The following is a 14005-nucleotide window of genomic DNA, read 5'->3' as shown; positions in this document are numbered from 1 at the left end:
GTTGTTCTTTGTAGATTAAGAAATACAAGATGAAAGCTCTATTACTTGTATTTTTACCTGAAGAAGATATAACCTTCACTTCACAACACTGTACTGATGAAAGTGATTGGAAAGATCTGGAGATAAGCAATTGACATTTTACAAGGGCAAAATGGAAGTACGTCACTTTAAACAGGGGCACAGATGTCACAGCCAGTGCAAGTGAGGCAAAAGGGCAGGGTGGCCTCTCCTTGTAACCATATTTTGAGTTAAAGAATGACTTGCTATATAGGGTAAAAATAAAGAAATAATATTGTCAGCTATTCATTTCAAAACCTTTTAGAAATCTTGTGATGAAAATGGGACAAATCTAAATCCAGGCACTTGTCAAGGTTTTATTGGCCTGGTGTAATGAAAGACTGAACATGTCTATCAAAAGACTACAATAAATCCTTGGTTCCAAAGTGAACTGATAGTTTTACCTATTATTAAGGTTCCATCTGAGTGGATATTCATGGATGTTGTAGGTCCACTATCTAGGAAACACTTTTCAGCTACTGTTTGGCTTCCATGTAAACAGTAGCTTGTCGTTATGGTACACCAAGATAACATGTTCACTAGCCATGTCTACTGTGTCACAGAGAGATATTCTCTTCTTAAATGGCCTAGTGGTGCAGGAAAAGGGTCCACAGACACGAATGCTTACCTGGTTAACAAATATAAATAAAACATTTATTCTTCTTGTTAATATCTGTATGCATTTTGTATCCTACTGAAGATAAAAAAAATATAGCAGATTATACAAAAAAATAAATAAATAAAGATGATGACTGTTCTATTTAGGAAGGAGAGGCTTACTCAGAGGACTGGCTGTACTGCTTCAGCTAAGCACAAAGAGGGAGATCAAGAAATGGACAAAGCAATAACAGCAGAGAGAGTGAGGCAAGATAATCAAATTTAGTCAGTTATAATAAGGTAAGGCATTTTGCCTGTGTCTGCTTTTGATGGTAAAAGTTGCCTCTGAATTAACACCTCAATGGAACTTTGGGTAACTGGATGCCAGGAGGTTGCCATTTGCTCCTCTGTTTGAAGTGCTCAGATAGGTGGTCACAAGTGAAAGCGTACAAAGCCCTGACCTATTTTATATACCTATATATCCAGGGTCATGTAAAATTATCTCTTTCAAAAATTGGGTCGCGAGTGGAAAAAGTTTAAGCCCTGGTTTATACTACTTTACATTTTAAGATAACTTGAATGTAGTATCAAATATATCTGTGACATTTTGACAAAAGTCAGAAAATATTTTTTCTTGCAATTCTTGCAAAGTATCAGAACATGTACCAAAGTGTGTGTGTGTGTGTGGGGGGGGGGTTGTCTACTGATCTTGGACTAGAAAAAAGATGCTTTGAACAAAGGCCTGCAATTTAACAACTGTTTTGGTTGCAGCTGCATAACTCCTTACCATACTGTAAAACAAGCCCTGAGACACACACACAAATAAGGGCCATTCAAGAAATAAAGTCCTGTTACAGACAGTTTTATAAGATGACAATGACTGACACTAATCCCATTATATGTCAATGGAATGGGAATACACCACTTCCTTATGACTGGCATGACTCGTACAAAGCAGACTTGAAATGATTATGGGAAAGAGAAATGCCTGAAGAAAAATAAGATCACATTAATATGTCAAGCCCCATTGACAGATATTTTGCAGAAAACGTATGAAATTATATAAGAAGCAGCTGGAGTAATTTTAAGATCTTAAAATAAATCAGAAAACAAAGACAGTGCAAATACATTTTTTTAGTTCTAAGGCAGTGGTTTCCTTTAAAGTAGTTCAGTTACGTTGTTCAGTTACTCCCTGGAGGTATTCCACATCTCAGCTGATTACATTAAGAATTCTACCTCTGCACTCTATCCTTGTGAATTTGTAGCCAAACAACATAGTACTTTAGTGTAGTCTGCAAATTACTTAGCTCATACATGAACCATAACACAGCAAAAACAAAACGGGACAGATTATCTGATGAAGCAGCCTTCTGATTGTTAGCTTTTGTCTACAGGTGTCAGTCTCCATCTTTAATCCCTGACGAATATTTAGAAGCTACTGAATTTACTTTAAACACTGGCTTATGGTAGAACCTTTACTTACAACAGGTGCAGCTTATTTGCATTCTGAACAGAGTCAGTGGCGCAACAGTTAGCACACTCACCTTTGGTAGTGGAAGACCAGAGGGCTGTGGGTTCGATTCCCACTCAATGTGACTGGATTGCTGACACTGTAGTGCGGCATTAGAAGTATGCTGCACTCCTGAGTGTGCTGTGCTTTGGATGGAATGTTAAACTGTGCCCACCTGCTTGAGTTGGTGGTAGCTCAGGTACATGTAAAAGATCCTACAGTACCTTAAGTATTAACTGCGGTCTCCCTCAAAAACAGGCATCCCAGTATGATTAACCAGGTCAAAAAAGAATAAATAAAATAAATAAAAATAAAACAGAGTGGAGTTTGCATTCCTCTATCTGCTATGAGATTCCATGCAGTGCGTATCATTAAGCAGAAGGCTGCAAATGAGCTTTTAGATTACAGGCTACCTTAGACCAAGTGCTCCTGTTTTAATGTCATACTATGCTATTTTTGTCAGCCTTAGAGGAGTTTTTGTATGTTGCATATCATGCAACCCCGCATATTTTAATAGTGTCTCATCTTACATATGAACATGAGATTACATTTGCGATGTTCACAGCTTTGAAGAATTGCAACACCATTATGGTCAGCAGATACACATTTCAATACTACAGAACAAGCTAGTTAGTTTCTGTTGACAGTGCTGCACACCAGCACTACGCAATCTCCATAATGGGAGCCAAATATGTACAATTTCTAGTTTAGTCCTTGTGTATGAGCTCCTGTTTTTCCTATAAAAAGGGACACGTGTTTTCAATTGTGTTAAACAATATTTGCTCATGCAATCTGGAATAAATCATTTCTCTGAATCAGCACATATAGTGAAAGGTACCTCTCATGGCTTATATTAGTGTCAGCTTGAATAAAAACATTTGGGATAACAACCAGTTTGTTTTGTGTGGCTAGTACAGCAAAACATAAAATGCCACATTAAGATCCTGCTTTAATATTTGTAACATTAATTCCCTTCATGTTTCATAAGTATTAAAGCAGTTATCTTTAAATATGTGCATTACAGGTGTAAGCCACGTATTGTAAAAATGAAATTACACTAAACAGTTGCAGAAAACACAACAATGTTACAACTGTATTTATTAGAAATGTTACACAACTGTTACATAACTGTGGTAAAAAAGCTGAAGTTGCAATTTTTCCAGTATGTAGGACAGGACTGGTTGATGAAAAATCAAAAATGTGAAATTAGAATGCTATGACAAATGGCATAATTAAGCAGGATTTGCATAAATCACAACAGAGATTCACTGGCCATAGATGCTGCCTCTTTTTTTTTTTTTTAATAAAAATAAGATTTTAAAAGTTGTTACTACATGCACAATCTCTCTCATTTCTTCTACAATCTGGGTTTACCAGGGGCTAAATCCAAGTGTGCACTCATTTTGCAAAGATGTACTTTACTAGAATAAAGATGGTTACTTTTTCTCTTAGGATGTCCAAATTTCTCCTAATGGTGCCTACTTCACATGCATATATATGTGTGGGAGCACTTTACATTATCGAAATACTGAAATCTCGAATGTCATATGGTCGAGATCATATGATCGACATTTCAGTATATCGAATATGTAAAGTTTTAAAAAATAACACTTTACTTACCTTAAAATGTTACGTGCACACAGAGGAAGGCTTCTTGTACGCTCTGTGTGTACGTAATGTTGTTGTCTATTTTGTGGTGTTGACAGGAAGTGGGAAATCTCCCATTTTGCGCTTCTTCATACAGCTCAATATGGGAGATTTCCCTTTTCCCCACTGTAGCACGATCTTGGAGTTGGTATATTTAAGTGGCGGGGGGGGGGGGTGCAGGGGGGTGAAGCCCCCCTGCAAAAGCAATGTTTGACTTTTTTTTTTTCGTTTCATTTTAGATGTTCGAGTTTCCAAAACTCGATCTTTTGGTCTCGATAATACGAGGTTGAGATTTTGGGAATTCAATCTTCTAAAGTGAATCCATATGTGTATATGACATATAACTATATCTATCAGGATATAGGTGAAGCTCACTCATACACACAAAACCATCAACTGTCTCAGTCCCATTTCTTGCTAGAATCTACAAATCAGTAATGCTCATTCCTCCTTACAAACATACCCTGCCCTAGACATGCTGTACCAAAGTGTACATATTATGAATAACAGCACTGGTGGTCTCTACCACACATGTTCTGGGATATATAAGCGATGCCAAATGCCCTTAAGTTTGCTCATTTACTTATATTATCTGTTTAACTGAGCAAGTCTACTGGACAAAGTGTCGGGAACAGTCTGTTTAAGTCAGTCACACATTATGCAAATGGAGATAGAAGAAATCAAACACTATACCCTTGAGTACAGGGAGCAACTCGTTATCAGATCAAAGCCTTAATCATCTGTGCTGTCAGACTGAGTTATACAAAGGATTAACAAAGGACTGATTTTTAGCCAATTTGTAGCAAAGATTTATAATATGATGGCTATTCCGGAAAACGACAATCAGTCTGCCCATGTACTCCTGCCATCTGGGTGTGTCCACCCTCCTGTAAGAAGCAATTAATTCACTGACTGTCATCTTTCATACAGACTCTGTAAACTTGTTAGTGGACTCACTAGACACAACTCATGTTATTTGCATTGCATGTTTCTGAATTGCACTACTCATGTTCTGTACAGCAAGACACGTGGGGCAGTGACTAACTGAGAATACTGTCTCACCTTAGGCATGTGAGGGGGTGTATCATGACAGATACACTGGGACAGAGACTCCTTGTCAGCGGACAGGCGATGCCATGCTGTCCCGAATCTATTGCAATAAAACGCAAAACAGGTAAGCGTATGCTACATAGTTTAAAGTCCATTTGCACCACACTATTTACCTTTGGCATAATTCTACATTTATTTTCCATCTTCAGCTTGGTCTCCCTCCACCCAATTGGCTTGTTTACAACACTTCCCAGGAAACAAGAACCCTATAACCTACTTGTTTCTTTTAAAGGCAAGGGGAGAGCAGTGGAGGAGGTACCATTATCGATTCTCAAGGCTCTTTTTTTTTTTTTTTTTTTTTTTTTTTTTAAAATCCCAAGCAGCTCTTGGTGCACATGCCCAGCAGCACACTAAATGCTGGGCATACAATGGCATGTCACCTGCTTTTGAGAGTGCCAATGCCTAACAAGGCCTGCTCCTGTGCAATCTCCAGTCTCTACTGGCGACTCTACCATGGGATGTGCCACGAAAACATATGCAGCTAATCTCCCCCATGAGACAGTCAAGTAAGCACAATACCTTATTAATGCTCTCCTACACCTCAACACCTTGCCAAGGGCCCAAGCTGCCAGTTGAACCCAGGTCATCTAGATCAAAGTCAGAGCTTTATCCCTCAACGTCAGTGGGGCTAGCACAAGATTCTATAATTTAATCACTTGGGCAGAGAACCCTTTTTCTTCATGTTCTGCCCAAATCAGACAGCCTATGAGCATAAGAAAAACATTCAAAATAAATAAAAGAGCTCATCACTGTGCTATCGTTTTTCTTTTCACAACAGTCATGCAAAATATGACATCTACATTCCAAAGTCAGGTAAACAACAAGTAAGCTTACTACCATGTTTCCCACTTTGCATGTTGACCTTGAAATCTTTTTAGGAGTAACTTCTTCAGGGACTATGATGGCTCCTTTGACCAAGCCTCAGAGGCACTGAGTTGGTTAACCTGGTTTTCACAATGACCCCCATAATTTTAAATCTACTAATGCTGCCAGATTCACTTACAAATTTTGTTTTTTTACCTACCTTTTTGGGCGTGAGGACATTTCAGAGCTGAATTCATTTCCCATTTTCAGTTCGGGTATCAGTTCAATATCTGCATTTTTACCTGATTTTAAATAAATATATAGATTATAAAAGGCTTATTAACAGCTGCAAAAAAATTTACAGTGCTTACATTTAAAAAACTTAAAACATTTAGATAAGTCTTTAGTGTTATGCCAAAAATTAATAAATGCACAGGACTACCCAAGTAACAAATAGGAGCTAAATACAAACTAAATATATTTTTTCTGCCTTAGAGTCATTGACAGCTGTAAAAAATGCGTACTTAAATATGTTATACACATGGAACAACACTGACCTTCCAAGGAAACGTCATTTCCATGACATGATTCTACCACTGATACAAAAATCTTCCCCATTCTACATACTGTTTATACTCTTTGCCTTTAAATATTATACTAGCAACCTGCCCCCAGTTAAGAGGTATATAACACATCTTTCCCTTCACTTTTACTGTGTGCAGAGATACTATTGGGAGCCTTTCCTCTTATTCCATGTTCTACATTCTCTCTACTGTCTTAATAACCATCTACTAAACAAAGTCAACCAACCTGATTTTCCACTCCTAATATACCCTCCAGAACTGAACAGACTATTCCACTAGAGGGCAAAACACTACTCTGTATAACATGAATTTGATATATGCATCTATGCAAAAAGTAATTGTCTCCATAAAATAATTTGTAACCACATCTAATGTGATATTATATCTAGCCGTGGTGGTGCAGCGGTACTGTTGTTGCCTCACAGCAAGAGGTTCTCCTGTTCGATTCTCGGCTGGAGTGCCTTCTGTGTGGAGTCTGCATGTCCTCCCCGCAGTTGAGGGGCGTTCGAAAGGCATGTGTGAATGGGTGTGCCTTTGCTGAAGGTTGGGCGTCAGGCTGGCAACTCGGCACCATAAATATCTACTGCCAATCATTAGCGGACCGGAGTTCTGCTGTGGCGACCCCTAACCGCAAAAAGACAAAAGTACAGTTTTGTACCTACCATAAATGTAGATGTCCGAACTGGATAGCATCTGCAGTCATAACAAGTGGGTTGTCCTGTCGTCAGGCAGCCCTGCAGTCGGCCGGATTCCAAAGTCCGGGTCCGGCTTCGGCTGATGTCGCACTCCACCCGACGTCATCTCTGTTGGTCTTCGGGTATATAAGCATCAGCCGACGCCATTTTCCTCAGTGTTTCTTGCCCCAGATGCCAGTAGCCCTCTTGCAGGCTAAAATTTGGATAGATGCCAATGTTTCCAAATAGATAGAGGTAAACACAACAATAAGCATATATGTACATATATACAAACAAATACACCATAAAGACTCCCCAACAGCTAGCTATTAGGAGGGTAAACACCTAGGAGTACCACAGAGGGAAGGAGGGAGGGTAATCCTGACTGCAGATGCTATCCAGTTCGGACATCTACATTTATGGTAGGTACAAAACTGTACTATGTCCTTCATGGATGCATCTGCAGTCATAACAAGTGGGTAGAATACCATAGCCAACTAGGGAGGAGGATAAAAGTAGATTATGGTGTGTTTAGGATCCCTTGCAGTACAGCAGTGGCAAACCCTGCTCGGGATCTGGAATATAGAGGCAAATTATAATGCTTGGCAAATGTATGCACGGAGGTCCAAGTAGCCGCCTCAATAATGTCTTTGGTTGCCACTCCTCGTAAGAAGGCTGTGGTAGTGGCTGTTGCCCTTGTAGAATGAGGTCTTATGTTCTGTGGAATTGGTTTTCCATGGAAGGAGTAACAGTATCGTATGCAATTTCCTATCCATTTGGAGATTGTCTGTTTGAAATAGCTTTTCCTTCCCTTCCTGTTGCATAGGCTACAAAAAGTTGGTCAGTCTTTCTGCTATTTTTGTTCTGTCCAAGTAGTAGCGTAGCTGTCTATGTACATCCAAGGTATGCAGTATTCTTTCCCTCTGTTTTGTGGGTTGGGAAAGAAGGTAGGTAGGTGGATTGCCTGGTTTAAAGACACTCTGGATACCACCTTGGGCATAAATGTAGGATTAGTCCTCATGGACACTCTATCTTGGTGGAAGATTAGGAAGGGTTGCACTGCCATTAAGGCCTGAAGTTCTGAAACCCTCCTTGCTGAAGTAATTGCTAGTAGGAAAGCAGTTTTCCATGACAGGTGTTGTAGGTCTGCTGTTGCTGCTGGTTCAAAGGGTGATAGTGTCAACTTTTCTAGCACAAAGTTTAAATCCCAAGCTGGTAATGGTGGTTTCCTTGGAGGTTTTACATTCTTGATTCCTCTGAGGAACTGCCTGAGCAAAGGGTGCGAAAAAACAGGTGGATCAAAGCTGTATTCTGCTGAAATAGCTGATGCATGTATCTTGATGGAGGAGTAGGACAGGCCTGAATGAAGAAGTTCGGCCAGATACTCCAGAATGTTAGGCATATCTATGTTTGACACATCTTTTCCTCTTTCCGTACTCCAAATGACAAACCTTTTCCATTTTCCAGCATAGTTCCTTCTTGTTGAAGGTCTGCGGGCTTCAAGAATAATGTCTTTAACTCTTTGGGAAAGTTCTGGATTAGCTGCTGCTATGTGATGTTCCATGCAGTCAGTTGCAGTGTTTTTAGGTTTGGATGTATGATGCTGTAGTTGTTCTGAGTTAACATCAAAGGCATCAGGGGTATTGGCCACATATTGTTCCGAGACATGCTCTTCAGTAGTGGGTACCAGTGTTGTCTTGGCCAGTTTGGAGCTATCAGGATTATCCTTGGGCGTTCTTCCTTGATTTTTAGTAGTACCTTGTGTATCAAAGGAAGAGGTGGGAATGCATATGCTGTTAGGCCTTTCCAGTTGAAGGAGAGCGAGTCCACTTTCCATGCTAGTGGGTGGAATGTCCTTGTGCAGAATTTTTGAGCTGGTGATTGAGAGGTGATGCGAATAGGTCTATCTGTGGCATTCCCCATTTCTTTGAGATGGTCTTGAAGATGTCCGGGTGCAGCTTCCATTCGTGGGCATCCGAAGTGGTTCTGCTTAATATGTCTGCTAGAGTATTGTCTTTCCCGGTACAAATATTGCCTGTAACTGAATGTTGTAGCTGAGTGCCAGGGTCCACAGCTCCAAGGTCATTCTGCATAGGGGTATGAATGAGTGCCTCCCTGTTTGTTGATGTACCACATGACTGTGGTGTTGTCTGTCCTTATCATCAACTGGCCCTCTTTGAGAAATGGTTTGAACTTTTGGATTGCCAGTTTTACTGCCAGCATTTCTTTTAGATTGATGTGCAGGTGAAGTTGATCCTGTGTCCACAATCCTTGCACGCATTTGTCCAGCATGTGGGCCCCCCATCCTAGGTCTGAAGCGTCTGTTGTGATGGTCTGGCTTGGTTGACATCTGCGAAAAGGTAGGCCTGGGTTTGACTGGCATGCCTGAGCCCACCATAGGAACTCCTGTTTTAAGCATGGAATTAGTGGGATTTCTGTTTCTAGACTGTGTCTGTGTTGGGACCATAAATTCTTTAGGTACCACTGTAGTTTCCTCATATGTAGTCTGGCAAATGGGATCAAGATTATGCACGATGCCATGAAGCCCAAGGCCTGCAGAACTTTTCTTGCTGTTAACTTGTTCAGTTTTGTTAGTGCCAAGAAGTAAAGAGGAAGTTCTTTTGTTTTTCTGTAGTCAGGAATGCCATTTGTTGTACTGTGTCCAATTCCGCCCAAGAATGTCCTTGTTTGGGATGGTATCAGCCTTGACTTTTGTAAATTGACTGTGTATCCCAGTCCTTGTAGCAAGTAAATGACCCTTTGTAAATCTGTTGTCAGCTTGCTTTTGTTGTCCCCTTGTAGCAGGCAGTCGTCCAGGTATGGGTAAATTTGAATTCCCTGTAGTCTGCAATGGGCGATTACTGATGCCAGGCATTTTGTGAATACTCTGGGCAGTAGATAAGCCAAAGGGCAATGCTGAGAATTGATAGTGCTCTGATCCTGCAAGAAATCTGAGGTATCTTCTGCAGATTGGTCGAATGGGGACGTGCAGGTATGCCTCCTTGAGATCTAGAGTTACCAGCCAAGACTCCTTGCCCAGCATGGGAAGAAGTTGCTGTAGGGTCAGCATTTTGAATTTTGGGACAATGATGTATGTATTTAAGGTGGACAGGTCGAGAATTGGTCTCCCAACTTTTTTCCTTTCTTGGAACTAGGAATAGTCTGGAATAGAACCCCTTTCCTTGTTCTGCTGTTGGCACTCTTTCCACAGCTCTCATGTTTGCTAACTCCATTATCTGGCGTAGAGCCTCCGTTTTTTGATTTGGAGGTAGATTTGGCATTCCTCTTTTGACTGGTAAAGTGTGGAAGTGAAACCGGTAACCTTGATCTATGGTTTGTAAAATCCACTTGTCTTTTGTTATGTAGTGCCAGTTCTTTGAAAATAAGGTTAACTTTCCGCCTAGAGGAGCTGCTATTTGTTCCCTGGTAGGCGGATTTAGGATTAAGTCACTGTGGTTGTGCTGATGTAGTGGCAGTGGCTGTGTCTGTGCCTCTGTTGTTACCTTGCCACTGTCGTCCTCTGTAGGCACCTCCTCTGGATTGGTTTCTGCCTCTGGAACGTCTATTCCTGCCCCTTTGAAATTTTGTGGAGTCAGGAAAGGACCAATTTTTGGCAGGCCAGTTCCTGCTAAACCTTGGGGGTTGAACCTGTAAGAAATCTTTAACAGTTTGAACAGATTTTGCCTTCTCTTCCATTTTCTTCATAACCTGCTGGGCAGGTGTACCAAACAAACTTGTCTTGTCCATAGGAGCATCTAGCAACTTAGCTTTAACATGATCCGGTAAAGCTTGTTCCTTTAGCCATGCATGCCTTCTTATCACTGTGCCTGTCATGGCTGATCTAAATGAAGCCTCCAGTGCATCATAGCCACATTTTAAGGAATGGTTGCTAACCTGTTGTATGTTATTTACCATCTCTAATACATATTTCTTATCAAGAGATTCATCAGTGGTTAGTTTTTAGTTAACTGATCAAGCATAAACTCTTGGTATTGTATCATGTGAAACTGACAGCTTAAAGCTCTAGCTGAGAGAGTAGCTGAAGTGTAGACCTTTTTACCCCATCTGTCTAATGACCTTGCTTCCCTTTCAGAAGGAATAGGGTTTTTAGCTGTGGTCGTGGCTACTGCCTTGGGACCCTGGGATATAGTTTCTGGGTCTGCAAGTGGGGCCTTGTAAAGGTGGTGATGAGTATCTGGCACCCTGTAAAATCTGTCTGGTTTGGCAGGGGCTGGGGTAAAGAATCTGGAGCGGAGCAAACATCATTGAAAGCATCATCCACCACAGAGAGAACAGGAGGTATAGCTAAGGGCCTGTGCTGAGGGAGGTGCAGAAAGGTCCTAAGTCTTTTCTGGAGTCTGAAAAATCCTGTTGCTGCCATTGGAACTGTTCTCGCATGGCATGCAAGGTTTCCCCAAAGGAGAATTCTTCTGGTGGGGAAGCAGCTGGAATGGATTCTTCAGCATCAGAATCTTCAAAATTGGAGAAGGGAGCCTCTGGCTGGTCAGTTATGTCTGATTCATCAGCAGAATCATCAGAAGACACTGGCTCAGGGGCTCTGCCCTAGGTCTCTTCTCTGGGGGCTGAGAGGCCCTGTCTGGGTGAGATTGAGATCCTCTAATTAAAGAAATTAAATCTTCTGCCAAAGAAAGCATTTGAGAACTAGAAGAGGGCCTGGATGTGGGGGTTTAACAGGCACTGTTTTAGTAGTCTTGGCTGCTTTAGCCCTGGCGAAGGCCTTAATGGACATGGCTGCTGGAGGCCTAGCAGCACCACGTGCTGGGGTAGAGACATCCAAGGGATGGTGTCTGATAAGTCAACCACCGTAGTGGGTAAAATTTCTGAGGTCGATTCAAGAGTTGTAGCAGGGGCCTCAGTTGTAAGAATAGGTTCAGCTGTACTTTGATCAGTTTTCTCGGTTTCGGCCGAAACCGAGACACTCATGATTTGCTTTACCGTGGTTTCGGCCGAAACCGCGGACCGCGAGTGTCGGTCTTTATCTTTGCGTTTTTTGGTAGATTGGGTAGTCGGAGGATCCGTCGGCATAATGTACGCAAAATCCGAACCGAAAAACTGTTCTGCAAACTCCGACCGGCGCCTAAGCGTTCGTCGGTTGAAAGATATACAGGCGAACAGGCTGCTACGTCGTGGGCTGGGCCTAAACAAGGCAGACAGTAAGAGTGGAAATCTTTATGAGGTATTTGTTTCCCACAGGTTAAACAATTGTTAACTTTTTCTGACATCGGCTGAGGCAAGAAAGAGTCCCCAATGGGGTACTTAGCTTTAGAAGTCTTCGAAGTAGTATTCGGTAGAAGTAATCTCTGGTTCCGACCGACCGGCACTTGCGAACAGCTTCTGCTTCGGGCGCCACGCGGCAAGAAAGACTGAGGAAAATGGCGTCGGCTGATGCTTATATACCCGAAGACCAACAGAGATGACGTCGGGTGGAGTGCGACATCAGCCGAAGCCGGACCCGGACTTTGGAATCCGGCCGACTGCAGGGCTGCCTGACGACAGGACAACCCACTTGTTATGACTGCAGATGCATCCATGAAGGACATCATCTAATGTGATATTATGCAACAGGTTTCTGGTGTTGGAGTTCAGGGCATAGAGACATAACAAAATGCCATTTCTTTTAAAAAACATTAAGGTCCAAAAATTCATTCATACAGCATAAAAAAACTTAATTATGATTAACTGCTACTACTATATTTCTTTTTTTTTTTCAAAGCAAAGCACCAGCAACCATCCACATAGGAAGCTTTATCCCAGGAATAAGAGCAATACTTTTTAATACATTACTTCATACAATTAAAGGATGAATGATGACTTCCCAGTTTAGTGACTCCTAGTTAAGAAATGTGGTTTATTAATAAAACTATCTTCATGATAGTAGTAAGTTTTCTTACCAAGCTGTAATGTGTTCAGGGGTTGTTGCTTTAGTACCTTTTGGTATAGATTGGTATTTGACTGTTTAGGCTCCCTGACAGAGACCCATGGGATGATATTTTATTAACAGAGCATGTTAGGATCCAACTGTGGGTTGACTGTCAGGCTGTGGATTTGTTACACCAAGTTGGCGTGGTTCCACTTGGGGTGAACTTGTACACATGTATATTACTGGCTGTATTATCTATATTACCACCACCCAATATTATCTTCTCGTAAGGAATTTTTGAGAAGGCCCAGCACAGAATATCTTCCAATGTTTCAGCATTGTTACCTGGGAGGTATGTATATACCCCATGACTGTGACGGTCTTATCAGTGGTTAGCATGGTTAGCAGGATTTCTAGGTTAAAAAAAAGTTGGCAGGATGTGAGGTAAAAGGACATTTAGTCTGTGTTGGTACAAAATGGTGATACCATCACCTTGTTTGCTGGCTCTGTCTAATCTGATAATGTTATAGCCTGGTAGAGCAATTTATTTTTTTGTTTCCTGATGGAGCCAGGTTTCTGTGGCAACTAGGATGACTGTAGTATAAAGTGCTATCCATGCATGCTCTTTAGGAAGTTTGTTATAAACACTTTGTACATTGGTATGATACATACGAGGGGTCAGGGTGAGACTACAGGTGAGGTGGTAGAAATAAAGGAGCTGATGCAGATATGCTATATGGTGCTGGAATATGCAGAGATGGGGCGCCTGTGTTTGTGTGGATGTCGCCACTAACTTTTATGGTTATGGAGGTATGATGGCACAGGTAATGACATTTCTGATTGATTTTATGTTTAATACCAGATTGTGAGTAAATGGCTGCTGCTTTGAGTGCTACTACTTGAAAAGTAGTCTATAATCAGTGCTGATATGTGCAATTGGGAGATGAAGTTCAGAAGTATTTTGCTTGGAGGACATAATACACGAGTTTTATTGGAATTGTGAGGGTAATGGATGGTAAACGTGCAAGAAGGAGAAAAGGTACTGGTATGAGTAAAGTAAACTTACCATAACAGTAGATGTTTGAATGTCAACTGCTGCACTAGCCTTAGTTATATGGGTTACAACCTGTCAAGGACATAA

The 14005-nt window shown here is 41.3% G+C and overlaps 1 protein-coding gene across 1 annotated transcript in view; it reads right to left on the bottom strand.

The window, feature by feature from the left end:
- HLTF (helicase like transcription factor) overlaps positions 1 to 14005 on the bottom strand; it is a gene marked incomplete in the record, with an annotated part of 1324997 nt that overhangs the window by 770195 nt on the left and 540797 nt on the right. The window contains 1 exon segment of the mRNA XM_044070619.1: positions 5946 to 6027. Coding sequence (XP_043926554.1) covers positions 5946 to 6027 — 82 coding nt within the window.

The sequence above is a fragment of the Protopterus annectens genome, chromosome 4.part1 (assembly GCF_019279795.1).
Source record: "Protopterus annectens isolate FY-2018-M chromosome 4.part1, PAN1.0, whole genome shotgun sequence".
Lineage (NCBI taxonomy): Eukaryota > Metazoa > Chordata > Ceratodontiformes > Protopteridae > Protopterus > Protopterus annectens.
This window is presented reverse-complemented; position numbering and strand designations above follow the sequence as displayed.